Raw genomic sequence first — 20333 nt, forward strand, 5'->3', positions numbered from 1 at the left:
ACTCGTTTCTAGTTTTATTGTTCCCTCAACACCATCATATTGCCTATTTTCATTCGGTGAACTTGTTTCTTGATAGCTCAACCTTTCAGCTCCTTAAATCATATATAGCTGGTCTCATTGTTGTGTTGTAAAATTTCTCTTAAATTTGGTCGGTATATGTTGTCTGATCAAACAAATTGAAGTAGGAACTATTAGAAAGAGGGTGACTTAAACATTCTTTATTTTTTGTTAGGAAATAAACTTTTCTTATTTTATGATATTTTATTTCTCACTAATCAACCAAAGAAAAACAAGAAGATAAACTTCACCAGTCCTATTTTATCTCAACGATTACTTTTTTGTATTTATGTTATGCCAATAACCAGTTTGCTCTCCTTCATTTATGGGCTCACAGGACGAGGCTTGCCTGTTCTGAATGAAGAAGGCAATCTGATTACTTCCGATTCTAATCTTGACAAGGGCAGTTGGGCCAGTGATGCCGTGGTTGTTTCAGAGGTACTTATTTCTTTAATCTCATCTGATGGTTCATTGATATCTTTTGGTTTCTTGTCAAACTATTTTGTGATGTTGTGTTGGGTGTGGGTATCAAAAGTATTACTTATGTAGTCAGAAACAAAGCTTATGTGTCAGTATAAAAGGTGGTATTTCATAATCTTTGGAAACCGAGTACACCATAAATCCATTAGGTCCAAAATCTGAGCAAAAGGACCAAGACATGGATCTGTAATATTGAGTAAAATGGATTCCAGATGCCAAAATGTTGATTCTGTACTGTTTTGATTTCAGACCCAAGCAAGAAGTGCGATCAACAAATGTACCCTCCGTCTTAGTACGTGCCAGCACCCAACTGCCACCCTTGTGGTCACGTCTTCTGTTGGTACCGTCCCTCTCCCCTCTCAAACAACTGTTATATCTCACTGGCTTTTTTATATGATCCTTATTGGGTTTCTATATATATTTCTTTGGTTCTACTTGCAGGAACTGCATTATGGAGTGGTGCAATGAAAAACCCGAATGCCATCTCTGCCGTACTCCTGTAACTCACTCAAGTTTAGTTTGTATATATCATTCCGACTTTTGATGCCATTTATATGGTTGTCTACAAATTGATGATTAATAATTTGCACACCTTCACGCTGATGATCACTAACCACTCTTGCTTGCTTAGCAAAAGAAAAAATTATCTTTTAACAGATGACGTAGTTCGCAGTAATTTATTCTAAGAGGGATAGAGATATGGACTGTATGACCGATCTTACCAGTATAATTGTTGAGATGGATTTGCGTCAATTGGTGGCATTATTCTTGGCACTATAAAATAATAAACAGATTTCATTGTGTTTCTGTGTGTACCCTCGCAACCATTAAGAGCAATGATATTGGAATTTTAAGACGAATCGATGCAACTCTGGTTAGAAGAATTGCTCTGCTATTATATGTTGGGTTTATTTGTTAAGCATGAGCTTTGATAAGTGAATGATACTTGTCAGCTCAGGTGGGTTGTTTGTCCGTTAATGATCCTAGGAATTTGTATTGCGAAGCTTGATGATCAACCAATATTCTGGTGCTTCAGGTGACACTAGGATTTTATTTCATATTGAAGTGAATTCTTAACAAACATTGAAGCGGCCCTCTTCAACCACCAAAGGCCAAAAAGAGTCGGTTTCATCCAACTCTCACGTTTAACTTTGTTTGTTTACAAGGTTAAAGAGATAAGTAGAAAAATCCTTTATTAAGTTGTTTTAGAAGTTTAAAAATCTTCATTTAGTATCAATGAGTCATCACTATTATCATAATAGACGTTGAAAATCTCATGTAAGTTAAGAGAGAGGAGTTATCATAAGTTATTTATTTATGTATAAAAAAAGGAAAAATTACTAAAAGAGAGTTAAATATTTTAATATTTATAAAAAAATAAAATGATTTCATCAAAAAACAATTTATTTTAGTATCTCACCAGACTGTCCAGTGTTTTATACATTGTTTTACCAAAAATGCCCTCCAAAAAATTAAAACGTTGAACTGTCCAGCGTTTTAATGAGGGTTGGCAATGATCCGTGTCATTGAGAATATCATTTCAATTGTTCAAAAAAATAGATTATGTATGATGTGCCATGATCCTTGATAGACACAACAAGATGATCTGTTCTAATTTTATTATAGTCATGGGAAGTCCAAATTAAATGTTGGAAGCTTTTGCCTCCTTTGAATGGTTGTGTGCGAAAGTTCCGTGTGTGTGTTTTTTCCTTTCCTAATTTTAGATGACATTATTCAATTTGCATTCTATACCATGACAATTTGATTTCTGCATATGATCACACAACATGTATTTATTTATTTTGTCACATATTTATTTATATTGGAGGGAATTTTTGTTTTTGATGGGTAAGCTGGACTTGAACCCACAACCTTAAAGTTGTTTTGCAATGTGTCAAACCAACTGAGCTATGTGTCTAAGCCCATATTGGAACGAATTTCTTGTTCATTACAGTTAGATTGTAATTTCCTTGTTGATTGCTTCTTTCTCTTAAAATCATTTTTTTACGGATCAAAAACAAAAGTGAAGGACTCATATATTTGAATGAGCTGTGCAATCACAGAATTGTGTTTAATATTTTAAAAATAAAAATAAAGGTGATCCGGAAGTGGTAGGCATACTTCTGAGGTCAGTGGAGATTGTGGTTGGGGATTTAGTTCAGCCGTCAATCCTCAAGGCTTCTGTGGAAGGTTGCAACAAGGTCATCTGTTGTGCCACTGCTTACTCCACTATCACCGGACATCTCAACACTGTGGACCGGATAAGAGAAAAGTGTTCCAAGCCAGATCATCTTAGTTCTAGCTGACTGGGAGCCTTTCAAAGTTTGAGTCAGTCGCTATCTTCACTACTAAGAGCTGATTATAAAGGAGTGTACAACATTTCCAAAGCGCTAATGGTTTAATTACTGAACTATCTCTGTCTCCTCTTTTACTTAACTAGAACTAGTTGGTCCATTTGTCATTCCAAAACTGGTCTTGGAAAGGGCATTGACCTCAACTCCTTTTGTGTTACTGCAACTGCAGGGTATGTTTTTACTAGAGGAGGGTATGTGGAGCTGTCAAACGAGGCTTCACTTCCATTGGGTTGCACTCTTGACAGGTAGTAGACACTTGCTTGGGGCATGTGTTGTTGATAGCTTGACTGTTTTATCATTCATTGCATCCAATAAATTTTGTCACGCTTTCTGTTCTTCTGTTGTCTACTAACAACGTTAGATACGATGGTTTAGTTCTTGTTTTGAACGGTATATATATATATATACTAATGATAATAAATGATGGTTTAGGTGACCACTGAACCACAAAGATAGGGTAGGTTAGCCATGTGGCTTACAAATTGAACCCACCTGAAAAGTAAGTCTTCAAAAAAGACCCCTAAATTCCTCAGGCAACTTACACCCAAAAAAATGCAATACATAAAATGTTAATAAGAAGTTTATGAACCAATTGCTTCATTCCTTCAAACACTCGTCTATTCCTTTCCTTCTAAATGTCACCCAACACTAAATCTATATTTTACATCCTTACAAATTTCTCCATAGTTTTATATAATTGAACCTACGTAAAGAAAGTGGTTACTTCGGGGTATTTATTGCGCATCAATTTTAACTAGTATCTCATCTTATACCTTTTTAGTACCTTACTAAAGTAGTATTACTTATATTTCTTGTTGGTTTTATTTATCGTAAAATCTTTAATTTTTGTGGTATTCTATAATTTAGTTTTTTTAACTTCACGCAGATGTTGGGTTTGTTGTGATGTGAGAAGTCTCTTTTGACTAGAAAAAATTACAAAATAAAAGAAGAAGTAGTTGTATTTTTTAATTTGACCAACAATATATCATCTACAAACACTACACACCTAGGGACTTATCCCTAAATAGTAACAATTAATACAACCATTACTAAAGGAAAAAATATGAATGGACTTGGAGTGTTCCCTGGTATAAACCTACCAACTGGAAACTAACTCCCATGTCTTTCCTCATATTCAAGGAGGTTTCACTTGTTGTATGTTGTCGCTGATGATATAGTATTGATTGATGAAACTATAGATGGAGTCAATGCGAGGACCTCAATTTCACAACAGAACTTCAAACCAAGGTTCGAAAGGGGATGATTGAAAAAATTTCAAATACCAAGGCTTGAGGTGAAGTTTGTAACCATCGATTCTTTTTTAGTTTTTGTGCTTTTTTACATTTTGTATATTTTAAACAAACTATATTTCTTTTCTTCTTTTAATTGTATCAAGTAACTTCTTGTTCTTACAAAGTGTCAACTAAGCTAAGTGGTAGATATGTGGAGTGTTGTTCCAACATCCTAGGTTCAAACCCCCTTGAACCCAGCTTCATTTGCTAACCACTAACCTTGTAGCTATTAAAAACATATCTTTGAATATGATCTGATGCAACATGCTTATAAAGGACAAAATTTTAAGAATTTTTGAATATGAGTTTTGGTGTTGGATTGCCAATTTGATAATCCATGTGGGGCCAAAGGACCCTTAGAGAGATTTGAAAACTTTCTTAGTTAGAGCAATTTCAACACAAATAGGCATAATGGTAGGCATATTATTTTAGAGAGCTATTTTGCATGTTCAAGGGTTTGGCACTCCAATCGTACTAGTCAAAATGACTCGTCTCAAATTCAGCTACAATAAACAACTGCCATAATTTTTTACCATCATTAGGTAGAGAGAGAATCTCACTCTCTTCTTTTGTCTTTCCTACTTTCTCTCTCTAAAATATTTCAAAGTAGAGAACCTCAACCTGAGTGCATTGGAATGCTTTTGAAAGGTTTTGGCTTTGTAAGACGACAGTTAGGAAAGGATACAGGGTCTGAGCTGCTCTTACTCATGATAGCCTGATTCATAAAATTGGTTTGGTTTTTTTTGTTTTTGTTTTTGTTTTTTTTAAAGTTTAAAATAAGGTTTGTTGAGTAATAAAATTACAGCAGAGGTCTACCCAGTAAATCTCTCCAAATCATAATGCTTCTTGACTGAAGGCGTAAAGTTGATAACCTAATTATTAATTAAACCAACCCTTCAGGGGTGCAATTCATAATACTTCTGAAAGTTAAATGAAACTTCAAAAAGTTTCTACAGAATTGTTTATTATTTCAACACTGGGGTACATATAGGTTCTTGTCTTTTTCCACAACTATTTTAATGCGGAGGGACCTAAAAGACATGACATCTCTCTCTCCTTTCTCAATTCTGAAAAAAAAAGAAGGATTTTGTATCGTGGGTTCAGTTCTAGGAGGTAAAATGTTTTCTTCTATATCAATTGATCTTGGTTCTTGCTGAAAACAGTGGTTATTGTTTTCTGCTCTACATTGCTTGTTCTTTTAGTACTTTTTTTTTTCTTTCAATTTTTTGTTTCAGTGTTTTTGAAGAAAATATAGATTTTTAGATACTGGTTTTTGATGGGATTCATTTGAATTCAATCGAGTCTGGATTTTTATTCATTTTTTCTAGTCTTTTTATTTTTTGATCAATGGATGATGGCGAGAATTGAACCCAGGTCTATGGTATCATTCCCCATTAGACTTACCAACTAAGCTAGCTCGCAATTTTTCTTCTTCTTATCTAGTATTTCTTCTTCATTTGTAGATGTAAGTTTGTTTGTGTTTCTGACACTTTTTTCAAATTTTAAACAAAGTTTTTCATTTTGTTTTCTTGTCGTGCAACTGGGTTTTGAATAAAAGTGTTTCAATCAAATTGGGTCATGAATTTTAATTTTTTTAACGAGAGAGTTCTTAATTGGTGGGGGAAATTTTATTTTATTTATTTATTTTTGGCTGTTTTTGCAATGTAGATTAGTTTCTCAGGAGGAAATTTGATTTTAAGCTGATGGGTTTTGTTTGAGAAAAGAGGCAATTCAGATTTTTCTTTTAGGTGGTTTGTGGAGTGTTGGGGTGAGAGGTGGATTATTTGGAAAAAAAAATGATAAGGAATGGTGGTTTGTGCTGATTATGATGGTGAATATTTTATTGGATCTATCCATTCTATATGTGGATTTTGATGGGATATAATTTGAAGTAATTTTAATTTGAGGCTTTTGAGGGGTTTGTTATTTTTCCTTTCTTTATGATGATTTTTTTAAAATATTTTTTTATTATACATGTAATGCCTCATTGTTATGGACTCTGAGAACTTCATTCTCTTTCTAGCTTGTTCAAGTTTCAGATTTATTCAGATCTTTTAAGATCCTCTTGTAGGTTTCTAATCAGTTGTGTTTCAATGCCCATTAATTGAACAGTTTGGATTCACAAGTGAGTGGGCCATTTTATGATTCAAGGTGTAGAAGGCATCACCCATGATGATCCTATGGTGTCATATATGATTGACATATAGGATTTGAGAGATTAGACAATTTGGGTGGACGGTGAAGTGGAAATTTAAAATCTAAAAATCTGTTGGAATTGTATTGGTCAGTAATAAATTCATGTTACTTGAAGCCGGTGTTTTGGACTCTGGCAGTACTGACGACCTCAACAAACTTTACGCTTTGCCTCTTACACAAATGAATCAGAGTACAAAACTTTCCTTGAGTTATATTTTCACTCATTACATCTTTATAGTACTTGTCTATCATTATTCAGATTTATCATCGTCATGATAAAGATTAATTAACTTTGTTGCAAGTGAATTGTTGTGGGTGTGAAAAAATGAAGCAGTAAAGAGAACTGAAATCGCAACAAAAAACATGAGAATTTTCGTGGTTCAGCAGTGTGCCTAAAACCCAGGGATCAGATAAAAAATTACCTTTTTTATAGATAGATAAAAACAATTAGTATTTTCTTGCCTAAAACCCGGGGTTGCTAAACAAGTCCGTCTCCCCAAAAATAGAAAAAAAAAAAACTCTTAAGAAAATATTACATAATTGCCTTTTTAGTAACCCTAAAAAATTTGGTCTAGGAGCTCCGCCCCCTGCCCCCCTTGCAACTTAGGGTAACACCAACAGAATACAAGACATTTACATAACATGGGGCTTACTTTTGTGGGCTGTTCGTGTATCTCCCATGTCATGATCTTGATATTTTTTGCATTAAAATTCTATGCCAAGTTTGTCTGGCATGCTTATGCTTGAGTTTCTTAGTTGCTGCCCAGTTCAAGTTTGATGTCAAAGCCAGTGTTTTAGTGCCAATGCTGAAATCGGTGAGGCATCAGTTTAGTCAGAACTACCATTTGAAATCCATGAAGAATGGTATTCGGCATGGACTTGTGCATGTTCAGCATGAACATCTCCGTATGACTAATTAACTAATCTGTTATATGTTGGTACTCCTTATGTAGAACATCTGGCCCTAAGGAGAAAGAATTTGGTTTTGAGTAGCTTCAATTTCTTAATTCACTTTTCCTTCAGAATGATGAAATGTGATGTTGACGATTTATTCATCCTAAAGAACTTGGTTAACCTATTTTTAGAAATCTTATAGGAGTCGATGAGGAGATTTAGACTCACCAAGATTTATTTCATTTGGAGCTTCAGCTACAATTTAGAATGACCTAGGTCTATGCAATTAGACATGAAAAGGAACACATGTCATTATAGCTCTCAATTAGGATATGGTTTCACTACTCTTCATTAAAGACATTGGATTGCTGAGGTGCTTACGTGGAACACTTTCTTTCGTTGTCCTCTTCCCTTTCAAGGTTCTCATTCATGGTATCATGGCAAACCTATCTATATGGAACATTTAGGCTGTGGGGCTACGCTTTTCTCTTGAAATCCTATTGCCTTTGAATTAAAGGCTTCTAGATACTTGGGTAGTTTCCTCAAGTGTTTATTCTGGTGTGGGTTTTAAGGTATGGTGGTTGTAGAGCCTCTGTTTCTCTTTTTGTGGTTTTGCACTTTTCCCTTTTGTTCTTGGTAAAGACCATAGTTAATTTGACAACCTACCCCCCCTCAAAAAAAAAAAAAAAAAAAAAAGAGAGGTAGGGGGCGCTGTTTCCTGTGTATGAAAATTTCTTGTTACATCATGTTTGACAAATATTAAGGATTGCCCATGTACACAGGACTCTTTTGTGCATACTTGGCTTTCATTTTTTGATGTGGGAGGATGCTAAAAGCGGTCTTGCTAAGGAGTTGTTATTTAGCACTTTGTTAGGAGCCATGGCTTTTCCATGGAATTTTTATTCTCTTTGACCTACGTTGTAATTGTTGGTGAGCTGCCTTAGTCTGTCGATATCTCCCTAGTTCCTCTAGCTTCTTCAGATGGCTAGAGTTAATGAGGGTCATCTAGACTGGGGTTAAGCTCCTGATCTGCAGAATACAGTTTTAAGATGTAAACTAGTTTATTTGCTTCTGTGCCCCCTTTTTGGTGAAAGAAGTGAAGGTAACTAGTCTTTCTCGTAATAGCAATATCCACTTAAGGAATTCCTACACCCTCGTCCAGATATTCTATTGTTCAGGACATTCCTTACATGTCACTGGAAGTTCAAAAAATTTAAACTATTATGCATTCTTGTCATATAATTTGGAAATTTCAACTTTCATTTTCTGATAGTTTACATGCACAAAGTTGGATTAGGCAAAGGACAGATGGTTGTGAAGAATTCAACTTTGAGTTGCTGAGAACTGATAGAGACACACTTGCTGTTGGTGTTGCGCAAAAAGCTAATGTATGCCTTCATAACATGAATTACACGAGATATACATAGAACAAAATAGATAGAGAATTTAAAAAAAATATTTATTTTCATAATGATTATTGAAGGAGCCTTCTTGGTGTGACAGATGCTACTGTTGAGAAGGTGTAGGTTTTAAGAAAAAGGCATTGAATTGGTGAATTCAGTTTCAGATGAGCACTTCAATCTTTTGGGGCCGTTCGCTTGACATCGTTCAGTGTATAAAGGTAGTGTGATATGGGCAGCTTTCCATATTCACCTGGAATTCATTTCCATATGCAGAGAATATGCCTTCTCTGAGAGCTTAGTGTTTCAGAGAGCTTGTTGAGCTTAACGTTTCTATTTGAATTTTGTGCAATGGCGGGTGGGTTTTATCGGAGATAGTTGTGCAGATGAGTATCCTGCCCATTGAATAACAAATTGAAACCAAAATTCTATATACCAAATCTTGTTTCTTGACAATTCTGATCTGGATTTATTTGTATTTTAACTGACAACTTGCTAGGCATTGTATATATACATGCAAGAGAATATCAGGAGTCAATAACCATTTCGTAAATTATTCTACCTCGGCCAATGATCTCATTCACGAGCCATTGGTTATAGACTTGTACATGAATGATCCATCGTACTAGTTTGAATGACTAATTGTTAATTATACAATTATTAAATGGTGCGTTAGTCGAATATATTTCCTTCATAAATTGGTCATCTCTGATTTGTGCAAAAGATTCATTAAAACAGGAGAAACAGACTCAAATAACCAATTTAATTTAATTAATTAATTAATTAATAATAATAATAATTATTATTATTTTTTGTGTGGACAAACCACTTTTTCAAGATTAACTGGATGATAACTCATATTTAGTGGTACAGAAAAAAAAAAAAAAAAAATGAAGCAAACATTGTGAAATAAAAAGATTTCCATCCACTTAAAGACCATAGGAACCAAAACCTTTTTCACATGCACACAGGCACATAGACGGAAGAAACCTCCCTCCATGCTCAAAATATAGAGGGAAGCCTCTTTTACTCATCTCTTTGAAGAAGATAAGAAGGGAGGAACCAAACTCCCTCCCCTCCGTGGTCGGTGGTCCGTATTTTAGGATTTTTTTTTTCTGTATCTTTGACAATAATCATGGAGGGAAGGGGAGGTGAGATGAGGGAGCTTGCATAGGATATAGTACCTTTTAAGCTTCGTCAATCTTAGCAAATAAAATGGTCTTACAGGGAGAAGGAGAGCAATGTTCTTGAGTGGTCTTTTTTCCTTCACTCATTTAACAGTCCCTCCACTACTACAGAATCTGATTAGATTTCCAGTGTTAGGAACCCAGATTTATAACAGCTGTGAATTAAAAGCTAAAATGATGATCCGATGAGATAAGGTAGCTGAATTGGTTAGGCCCGTCTCTTGTTGAAAATTACATTATTTTATTGTCTAACTTAAAAATACAGAATATTCTTTTTGACCTATAAGGAGGAATTTGCCATGAGTGCCGAAGTTGTTATCTAATTGATCTATGGCACCACCCATGTTGAACAAGTAAGATAATTGATTGTTGTAATTTGCATTGATTGTACACGTTCAAGGCTCTGCTTCAATGTCCTTGCAATTGAGGGCTTGGTTCGGCTTGCAAAGAACTCCTTTACCTCTGCTGCCTTCTCAAATGAAGAGAACTGAAACATGGAAAAAAGAAGTCTTCACATTACAAAAATTTATTTTCCATATTTTATCTTTCAATAAAAAAAAGGTAGAAGTGCAAACAGGAAATGTGACAAGGGTTTAATAACAGACAGGTGACGCAATGGCGCTGATGAAACGAGTTATCAGAAATCCAGAACATATGTCTTCATGATGTGATCCCAGTTATCCTGCATTTACAAGATGAGGTCAAGTCTGTCAGGATGGATTGAAATTTTGTGAGGACAGTATGAACATTTCACTGAATAGTTGGATTGTCTAATATGATATCTACTTGGGGCCTATATGTGAGGAATTACATTGAAGATTTCATTTTTAAGTTGGATCTTGGGTGCTTGTAATCTTTTTTTTTTCAAAATAAGACCAATACCTTGACTTGTGAAAATCATATATTTTAAAATGAATCAAGTTACCTCAGAAAACAACAAAAACTTAAAAGCTTCAAGAACAATATCAGGATCTGGACAGGATGTTAGAGAACCTACAGAACATGAAAAGTTGATTCTGTATCACAAATGGATATAATTAATTACTTTGTATCACTTCCACATAAATTGACATTACTTAGGATACGCGTTTTCTCCTGGCTTAGATCAGTCTCTCTATAAATTCTTAGAAGAGATTCATAATCCGATCTATTCAATGAGCTCACAGTCTGCATCACAGCAACGTATGCTGCCTACAAAAATGTATTGTAAAAACACATCAATAAGCGAATGTTAATGGCTGAATGAAAAAAAAAAAAAAAACCCTAGTCCATTAGCACTTTTAATGCATCAACCTTTCTTGTGGTGGGAGGGAGAAGTGTATTTCTGTCATCCAAAAATGCATGAAAATGTCTAATTGCTTCATTTTGTGTTACATCATGCCCAAAAACAGCAAGAGCAGTCAAAACCTCCCCTCTTAACATTGCATCCAAGTGGTTCTCACCATTCTTTGGCTCCCAGCCTAATTTACTGCAGATAAAATCCAACATGAAGCCATTTAAAGAATGAAAACTGGAAAAAATAAATTTTATATCCGGTAGAGTAAGGAAGAAACAAGTCATCAGATTTAATACATGAATCTCACATTTTACAAAATGTCAACTGTTAGAATTGTTATGTGAACTCTAGATGTTTTTCTTGCACCAACTGAGAATGGTGTAACAATTCTAAACCCATTTTATTTTAATGCACTTCAAGAATTGTACTCGTATTCGCCATGAATTGTGATGACTCTTTTAGATTGCTAAGAACATTATCGAGAGGCAATAAAATATTGAAACCCCAACCCTAATTCCAGCTTCAGGTAAATAAGATTGTTCCATACGAAGCTTTGAGCCAAAATTCAACAACAACAACAAAAAAAAACAGCTAATTAACAATTAAAAAGAAAAAAGAAAAAAGAAAAACCCAACGAACTAACCAACAAACCCCTAACTCTAAAATTTAAATTTAAATCGAGACTAACCAAATAAATGGTGAATGGCATCATGACACGCGTCGTAAACGAAAGAGGCGTACTGGGCATCCTTCTCGACAGCTCTCATGATCTCCCATTGTGCAGCGGGAGGGAACTGCCTCCCTACGGCAGGCTGTGAGGTGGATGAGGAAGATTTGGTGGGCCCCACCACATTTCCATCGCCAATGTTAACCATCACTAACTAAACCTCTGTGTCTCTCTCTTTCATTATTCAGTTAAATTCCTACAAAAAATATTATGGGAGCAATCCTTAGTTACTTGACTTGACTCTTGAGGACAAGCAAACTCGACTGCCACGAGCAAACGAGAGAGAGAGAGAGAGACTTATTCTCTGTTTGGAAAAGCTATATGTAAAGTTGCTAATGCTTAGAGCAAGTGTTGTTACTGAATTGAGTATACTGTTTGGTAACATGCTATATAATTGTGTTGCTAAGATGTTAAACTGTTTGGTAACCTGCTGTTTAGAATTTGTTTGATGAAATTAAAAATAATATTAAAAAAAAAAGATTATTTATCTGACATAAGTAATAATATGTTTACAATAAATATAACCATAAGATTTAATGTTAAAAAATAAAAAATTCAATTCAATTTCATTTTTCTGTACTAACATACTTAATGTTTATTCAATAAATAATAAATAATTAAATAAAATTTTACATCATGTATATATGGCATTATAAATCTGTTGAGCAATCTCATCTCGTACAATATTCATATCAGCAATCAATTCATCATCAATTTCATTTGGTGTTGTATTAGACGCTCTTCCTCTAATGTTAATATTTTCATTTTTATATTTTGTAAACCAATTAAGCTAGTTGACACCTACCACTATGTATCTCTCTCTGTGTGGGCTTATTGGATCATATATACATAAGAGGGTTGAATTTTGTTGGCTCAAGAAAAAACACACAACTCCAAGCATGTGAATGCAAAATTGTATCGTCAGGATTTATACACGTCCCATTAATACTTATCTCGATCATAATTTTTCTCAAGGTTGTAAAATTAATTCTCGGTATTCCTATAATAAAAAAAAAATTAAATAGAAAAAGAAAGAAAACTGTATTTGAACAGGGAAGCATAGGTCCCTCATATAGAAGGAAATGTATGATAAGGGCCCAAAAATTGACGAGTCTTTTCTACTGAGGCACTACAAAACAGATGGACGTATTGTAGACTGCAAAGTTCTGCTTCAGGTTAATCAATCTCCTTTGACGTGTCGTCGTCTTCCATGGAACACAAGTATGAAACCCATAGATACAACCATTCCGACCAAATACCCAACCACTGCTCCATAACTAACGCAAATGGGCCATTCCTACAAATATGAATAAAATCAATCAAACTTGAGAATAGTAAGAGCTGAAACTACAAACCAAGATTGGAAATCATGATGGGCTGATGTAGAGCTCAACTCAATTCAAGAACTTAGAGAGGGGCTAAGATTTCTAAGTTCTCTTCATGTAAGTAACTCTTCAAGTCAAAATTAAGTTAGGTCCACATCGATTATAGAAGCGAATTTCAAGACCGACAATACTCTATTTATACATCTTAATCAACGATAATTAAACATTTTTCAACATATTTTGAATACTGTAATTAAAATATATAACTAGCTCGATTCACCCAGTCAGAATTGGATCAAGTAATTCATAACTGGATAATTTGAGACCCGATCATAAAATTCCAACATAAATTTATACTCCAAAACTGTATAACTAAACTTCTTTAATCAATCTTCCCGCTACAATCACTCTAATATTAACAAAGATTGGAACAAAACATCAACTTTGAAACATTCAAAGTTACTAAATTCTTAGACGGGATTGGGATTGTAGTATTATTCCTAAGTAGTAGCGACTCCATTTTTGTTCCTTGTTTATGGGTTTAGTCGTCTTGACCTCCCTCTTCTGTTCATTTTTATTGAAATCATTTTATTTATCAAAAAAAAGTTTCTGATTATCATGGGATGTTTCGGTAAAAAACAATCTTGATTTTCTCTTGTCCGAGACATTGCCTCAAGACAAGATTTTAAACCTCGGTAACAAACATGGTTTAAAGTTTTGTACCATCTCAGAGTGGTGTCTTAGTTAAGATAGTCTTAGATCCTTCTTTTGAAATCTCTTATCTGAGATGGTCTTAGATTTTCTTGAGCAAGACATTGCCTTGAGATGAGATTTTAAACCTTGGTAATAATAGCTCAGGTCGATTAGTGCAAATGAGAGTAAAATCAGGACAAGTTTATGGTCCAACCTAAAAAATAATAATAATGAGGGTCATGACACTAAAATAACAACTGAAAAAGAGATGAAGAATGTGAAAGATATTTTTTGTTGGGTACCAAGGGACAACACGTGGCACCTAGGAATTTGGGTTTGGTATGGAGATCTGAGGGTAAGCTCGGTGGCAAACCAATCATGGGCTCAGGTTTTGATTGGTTGGGGGAATATCAGGATTTCGTGGGAGGATGGCTTAAACAGCCCAAATCCCAACAAAATCGAGCGTGACTAACGGAGTAGGAATTTTTATTAAAGGAAAATCCCGAAAAATAAGGGGTTAAACAAGGCAATGATATTGATTAGAGATATTCTTAATCAAAATAACCTACTAAAATAAATAAGGGCACAATTGGAGAGAGGATAAAAAATGGATCCTAGGGTTTTGCTTGTATAAATACAAAGAGATAGGCACTAAAAGGTAGGAGATTCTCCCCCTCTAAAATTTACACTATTTTTTGTACTAAAGTTTTGATTTGGGCGACGGAAAGGTATTGTTACAGGCATTCCCAGGAGCACAAGAGAGAAGAATCAATCCATCAATGAGCATATCGAGGTAGTGCAAATTTTTGCAACTACAAAAAGTATTAATGTAAGTGCAAATAATGGGTAGAAAACAACTTGAACAAAAAAAATGTCTTGAGCTTTGGTCAATTACAATTAATACGAAGGAAACAATACCTGCCATGGCCTTTCCCAATCAAGTGGCATGGGCCAAGCCCCAAGCCAAGCTCCAATAACAGCTCCATGCGCTGGCATGCAGATCATATAATCAAGAATTCCAGTTGGCCTGAGAATAAATAATAGTCCATCATTACCAACAGATGGGAATATGAATGCATGACAAACTTTTTGAAGTTTCCATCTATAGTGAAGAATCCATATTTGTCTCCACAAAATTTGCAACACTTACCTTGTATGTGCGAATAGACGCTGCCAATCTTTCCACGATGAACCAAAAACAGAAGCTGCTGGGACAAACTGTCAAAACAACCAATAGGTTTGCCATTTACTTCACTAACCTACACAACGGAGGATAGCATGTTGGACATAATAAACTTAGAAAACTCTTGCAGATATTTCCATACATAAGTATACAATATTTGAAAATTTATAGGAATATTGGTAAATAAGAATCTTTAACACTTGATATCAACAACTATAGCAAACAGTATTGATGACCATGGAAATTAGCCCTGTTGGACACACTGTTTAACCTACTGTGTGAGCTTACTAGGTTTCTGGGATTATTTTGTTTTACACTTTGAATCAGTGTCAAAAATTGGCACATGCATCTATGATTTTGACTCGGTGAGGCATTTCCTGCCTTCTTTGTTGCATTTGAGAGGAAGAGGATAAAAAGCAGTAAAAGAGAGATCATGTCCGGTGTATCTTTGCGTGGGAGCTGAGACCTAACACTTCAATGGGAGATAATTTTTTTTTTTTGTTGTTGTTCTTCACTGAATGCTCTGCAAACGACAAACAAGATCTTTCCCTAGAATTTGGGAGTGCATGAGGTCTGATTCGTAAGATTTTAACATAGAATGTGATTAATATAATTTAGAGTGTTCCATACTGATCTTCGGGGATTGGCAGAGTGAAAGAGAAACTCGACATGTTATATATATTAGAAAACTAAGCTTAATAAATCCAAATAACTGAAAAGCTAGTTAAATGAAGTATGTATCAGGTTCGGAACAAAGAAACTAAAACATTCCTGCATTCATTTTCCTTTAGTGGAAAATCCAAGCAGAAAATGTCTTGCAAAACAAATTGCCAATGAGCAACCTGAGAATCTTGAATTCACATGTTGGTGGGACAAAGAATGTGTGAGGGGGGAGCCTTCATCTCTCCCCACAAGTTATTTGACGAAGGCTTCAAACTCTAAAGTGAGCATATGGTGTCCATTCAATGCCATATTTATGTAGTCCATAACCCATGATTGGGTTGAGAGATGGGAGCTACACTTTAAAATTTTATAGTTTTGACATTAGACTGTAAAATATACTAGCACACACCCTCATTACATAGACGGTAGCCATCAAAATATTAATCTACGGGCCCATACCCTTTTCTCATCAAATCAAATGTGTATTGTTAATTTGGGGGTTGGGAAAACCTGTATTTTGTATAACACCACACAAAATCTGATATTCTCACTTGATTAATATCAAATACTACGCGTAGTTAGAAAATTACTTTACCAAATTATGCCGAAAGACACGTCGAAAGACCACTCATATTTTGAAAGCCTTTGCATCAACTTGAGTGACAAGACATTATAACTAGCCAACCTTTACTTGATCAAGAAAGCATCACTAGCACTGTATCTTGAAAACCATAGTCCAAACATGGACTTGGGTTGGCTTTCTTAATAGTTCATATAGATACTATTAATTTGGGTTTTGGAAAATACCTATGTTCAGTACAAGGCCACACAAAGCTAATGTTATCACGACCAGTTGGGGAGTTTGATTCTAACAAAGCCAAAAGTTGCAAATTAATAATATAATTTGTACGAGGGGACTCAAGTATTGTGATTAGGTTAGCTTCTAGGATGAAGAAGTGCGTGTGGAGATTCTCTTACATCATCGAAGAGATTTGGGATGTAGCACATCATTAAAAATTGGTATCTCATCTACTGGGATAGGCTAAACACAGGAGTAGACTCTAGTAAAGGAAGGAGTCCTTAGGATTTTAATTTTTTTTAACTTTTAATTTTTGTAATGTGTGGAGCTCTCATTAGAACTTTGCATTTTGTTTGTTGTTTTCTCTCTCTTATCTCTCCTTATAATTGGAATATCATTCACTTATAGTGTGATTTTATAACAAAATCATTTATGGGGTTTATTAATATTTTTATGGTGCGGTAATATCACAACTCAAAAAGAAAATAAATTTGCAGTGTTTCAATTTCAATCCTCAGGATCACGAACCAACCAAGAAACATTTCAAGTAACAGAGCAATATAAAAAATGAAATTACGCAACTGATACTCACAGTGAATAATGACATGAGAAGTGACCAGTTAAAAGTCTTTCTTAGGTACCTATGTCCAATACAAGATGTAGAAGTCTTAAAACATGAGGCAATGATAAAAAACTAAGTAACTAATTCTAATAAACGACAAGCAGTGAACCAGTTCCAATATGACTATGGTGAGCATAAGCAATTCACTTACTGAGTTCCAACTGGTGCCCCTAAAATAGTAGCTCCAAAGGCCATCAATAAAGCCCCTACAAACATATAATTCGTTATGAGTCAAGTTAAGTAGAAGAGTCATGCTGGAGTGACCTCAAGCTGGAACCTCATATCGCACTTCTTGATGTGAAAGTGGATAGGAACCATAGATTCTTTTTCACTTGTATCTCGATGAAAAGCATCTATGGTTCCCATACCCTTTCACGTCAAGAAGTGCGATATGAGGTTCCAGCTTGAGATCACTCCAGCATTATTCTAAGTAAATATCTATTTAAATCACAAACTTCAACAAATCACATAAATCAAAGTAATTTTGACAAATAGATGGCTTTATTTTATCATTTTCTGTGATACTTGATTCGAGATATGGAAAGATGAAGATGTGCTTTTGAACCAAGTAATTTAAAGAAACTCAAAAATGTTCCAAAAATCCTTTAAAAAATCAAAAAAAGAAAAACAGAATTAGGACACACCAGCAGGCAGAGCCAATAGTCCTCGCCCAACCGCCTTCCAATACTGTTAGAGAGGTTAGTAAAACATTATAAATCATTCAAAATTGGGAACACAAACAAATCGAAAATTAAAAAAATAAAGTAAGAAAAAGAGTGATTGATATGTTACCGAACATTGATCTAGATTCTGTCGAAGGAGACTGTAAAGTATGATTGTAATTGGACATTCGACAACCTGAGAAGATTTAAAAAAAAAAAACTATTGAATCCGATTTCCAAATCAACATTGGATGATATGAGATTAATTTTCAATCATTTACCAAGATGAGACGGAGGGTTTGAACAGGATCAGAAATTAGATTGATGGCATAAATGTTGTGGGCCACCCAGAACGATGCTGCTAACCCTACACTGCAGATCAAATGTAACCGAAATGCATTGAAAACTGTTACGGATGCATTGCATTCTCTGGAAGCTTGATTCGTCATTTTCTTGATTTGAGCTACAAAATGCAAATATTTCAAATTTCACATTCATTGGCAAACGGAAATTGGCATTGTTCTATGACATTCAATACATATATGACTCAGGCGAGTCATTCCAATCTCGGGGGTCAGACAAGTTGAATCGATCGATGTTTTAAAAGTCTCGGCTGAGCTTATAAATACCTATTTACAATTGTGATGGAAACACTCTCTTCATTGTTAGAAGCAAAGTGTATCTGCAGGAAAGATGAAAGGTTCCTAACATCTCTAATTGCCCTTATATCAACCTCCTTTTATCATCCAGGGACGACCCCCATATGATCCCTTCGTTCAGTTTAGAAGCGATTTACGCTTCTCTCCAACAATAATCAGATATAAATCAAAACTGAATCCAAATCCATCAGAATGAACTTCATTATTAGAGGAAACAATCAAATATTACTTGTAAGACTTTCGTTTTAGTTTTGTTTTCTGAGTTTAAATTATCGACTTTTACTTACATGTAGTCGAATACGCTTTGAGGATCAATGGTCTTTGAAGATTGAAGCTCGAAAAATACAGATCTTGATCGTTATTGATGAATTGGGGGCTAAAGAGTGAGAAAGAGAACAAAAAGCAGATAAAAGTGTCGGTTTCCCTTGAAGAAAAAAGGTTTTGATGGCTCATCAATCTCAATAATTTTCGTTCCAAAAGGGGGCGAATTTGAAGTTTTGAACTAATCGTCAATTTTATTTTTAGGGTTCTTCATGAAGAAAAAATTTCAAAAATTCTGGAGCCTAACTGTGCATCTAATTGATCTGGATCCAATATGAGAGAAACAAAGGAGGAGAAGGGGAGAAAAGGAAAAGAGAACTAATTACCTTGCCCTAGAGACGCAGAGAAGAAGATTGTCAAACCAAAGAAACCCACGCTTGAAGAGCAATGAAGATGGCGATCGAAGATTTCTACAAGTCCAATAGTAAAAGACCAGTTCTTTACATTAGAGACTCTAAGAAAGGAACTCATCCTAGGCTCCAAGCATGGTTTTAAAAGTTAAAACTCGTTTTCTCGTCTCGTCTCGTCCATTCGGGATACCGAGTCGTCTCGGACGAGTTTTCCGATAGGTTTGAGACTTCTCGTCCAAAAATTTCAAAAGTGAACCGAATTTTGATTCACCCCTATATTTTCAATTAATTACATGCCCCATTCGTCATCACTCCCTCACCTCTCTCCCCATTTGTCCCCACACCCTCACCTCCCTCCAATTTCTCCCTCCCCCCCTCCTCACCCCCTTCTTTTTTTGTTGATGACATTACCTCCTGATCAGGCCTTTTCATATACTAAGGGTATGTTTGATTGCACATGAAAATGAAAATTTATTTTCCACCCCAATCAAAAGGTCCACCCAAATATGGATTTCACTTTCCCACTCATATGGTGGGAAAGTGAAATACACACATATTTTTCATTCTCAATTCTTTCCCACTCACATCTTCTTCTTCCCTACCACCACCACCACCATTACACTAACCTCGTCGTTGTCACCATCGTCTTCTCCGTCATCACCATTTCCGGTTACCTTCTTTTTCTCTATCTCTCTTTCTTCTTCTCCATCCCCCACCTCCATCATTGCCACCACTACCGCTTTTTTCCCTCATCTTCCTTACTTACCTCTGCGACCACCGTCGTCGCCTCCACCATCGTCGCCACATCCTCCCCCCTCCCTTTTCCTCCTCATCTTCTTTTTTCTCTCCCCTTCCTCTCATCTTCTTCCTCCTTCTCCTTCTCCTTTTTTTTTTATATATATATTTTTTTCGTGATTTTATCCAAGTAAAATTAAATAATGGAATTTGATTTTCCAATCCTACCTATTTTCCACCATTATTTTTTCATAGATTACTTTAAACGGATAAAAAGAATAAGAAAAATGAAAGGAGGATGAGGAAGAAGATGAGAGGAGGGGGGATGAAGAAGAAGATGAGGAGGAAGAGGAATGGGGGAGGATGTGGCAGCGGAGGTAAGTAAAGAAGAAGATGAGGGAAGAATGAGATGGTGGTGGCAATGAAGGTGAGGGATGGAGAATGATAAGGAGAAGAAG

At 35.2% G+C, this 20333-nt stretch overlaps 2 protein-coding genes and 1 long non-coding RNA gene across 4 annotated transcripts; 2 read left to right on the forward strand and 1 right to left on the reverse strand.

Annotated features, from left to right (window-relative positions):
• Window positions 1-365: 365 nt before the first annotated feature.
• LOC147381745 (peroxisome biogenesis factor 10-like) lies at window positions 366-1344 on the forward strand (the record flags this gene model as incomplete). Its single annotated transcript, XM_086430016.1, has 3 exons — window positions 366-495; window positions 787-877; window positions 979-1344. Coding segments are annotated over 3 exons (283 nt in total), but the record flags the coding sequence as incomplete, so codon positions are not given.
• A 6606-nt stretch (window positions 1345-7950) lies between these two features.
• LOC147381746 (uncharacterized) lies at window positions 7951-9113 on the forward strand. Its single transcript, XR_015174383.1, has 2 exons — window positions 7951-8661; window positions 8777-9113. It is a non-coding gene; the product is annotated as an uncharacterized LOC147381746 (long non-coding RNA).
• A 3111-nt stretch (window positions 9114-12224) lies between these two features.
• On the reverse strand, window positions 12225-19276 carry LOC147381747 (uncharacterized). 2 transcript variants are annotated; one of them, XR_015174382.1, is made up of 9 exons: window positions 19117-19276; window positions 18092-18273; window positions 17941-18006; window positions 17793-17835; window positions 17300-17354; window positions 17119-17167; window positions 15032-15140; window positions 14800-14908; window positions 12225-13160 (listed from the first exon to the last, which is right to left on the reverse strand). XR_015174382.1 is itself a non-coding variant. In XM_086430017.1 (9 exons), exons 1-9 carry the CDS (start codon window positions 19259-19261, stop codon window positions 13044-13046), a joined length of 834 nt encoding a protein of 277 aa, XP_086286143.1. In that variant the 5' UTR covers window positions 19262-19276; the 3' UTR covers window positions 12225-13043. The 2 variants fall into 2 exon arrangements, 1 of the variants encoding a protein (XP_086286143.1); XM_086430017.1 differs by having other exon boundaries at window positions 15032-15099.
• Between the last annotated feature and the right edge of the window lie 1057 nt (window positions 19277-20333).

Source organism: Akebia trifoliata, unplaced genomic scaffold (genome assembly GCF_017979445.1).
Source record: "Akebia trifoliata isolate Shusen 1 unplaced genomic scaffold, ASM1797944v1 Contig00279, whole genome shotgun sequence".
NCBI lineage: Eukaryota > Viridiplantae > Streptophyta > Magnoliopsida > Ranunculales > Lardizabalaceae > Akebia > Akebia trifoliata.

Coding starts and splice junctions, on each gene's coding strand:
- LOC147381747 (XM_086430017.1), bottom strand. CDS start 19,261: ATGAGTTCCTTTCTTAGAGTCTCTAATGTAAAGAACTGGTCTTTTACT. Junction 18,007..18,091: donor AAACCCTCCGTCTCATCTTG/GTAAATGATTGA, acceptor AAATCTTCTCAG/GTTGTCGAATGTCCAATTAC. Junction 15,100..17,118: donor TTCTCATGTCATTATTCACT/GTGAGTATCAGT, acceptor TTGTTTTGACAG/TTTGTCCCAGCAGCTTCTGT.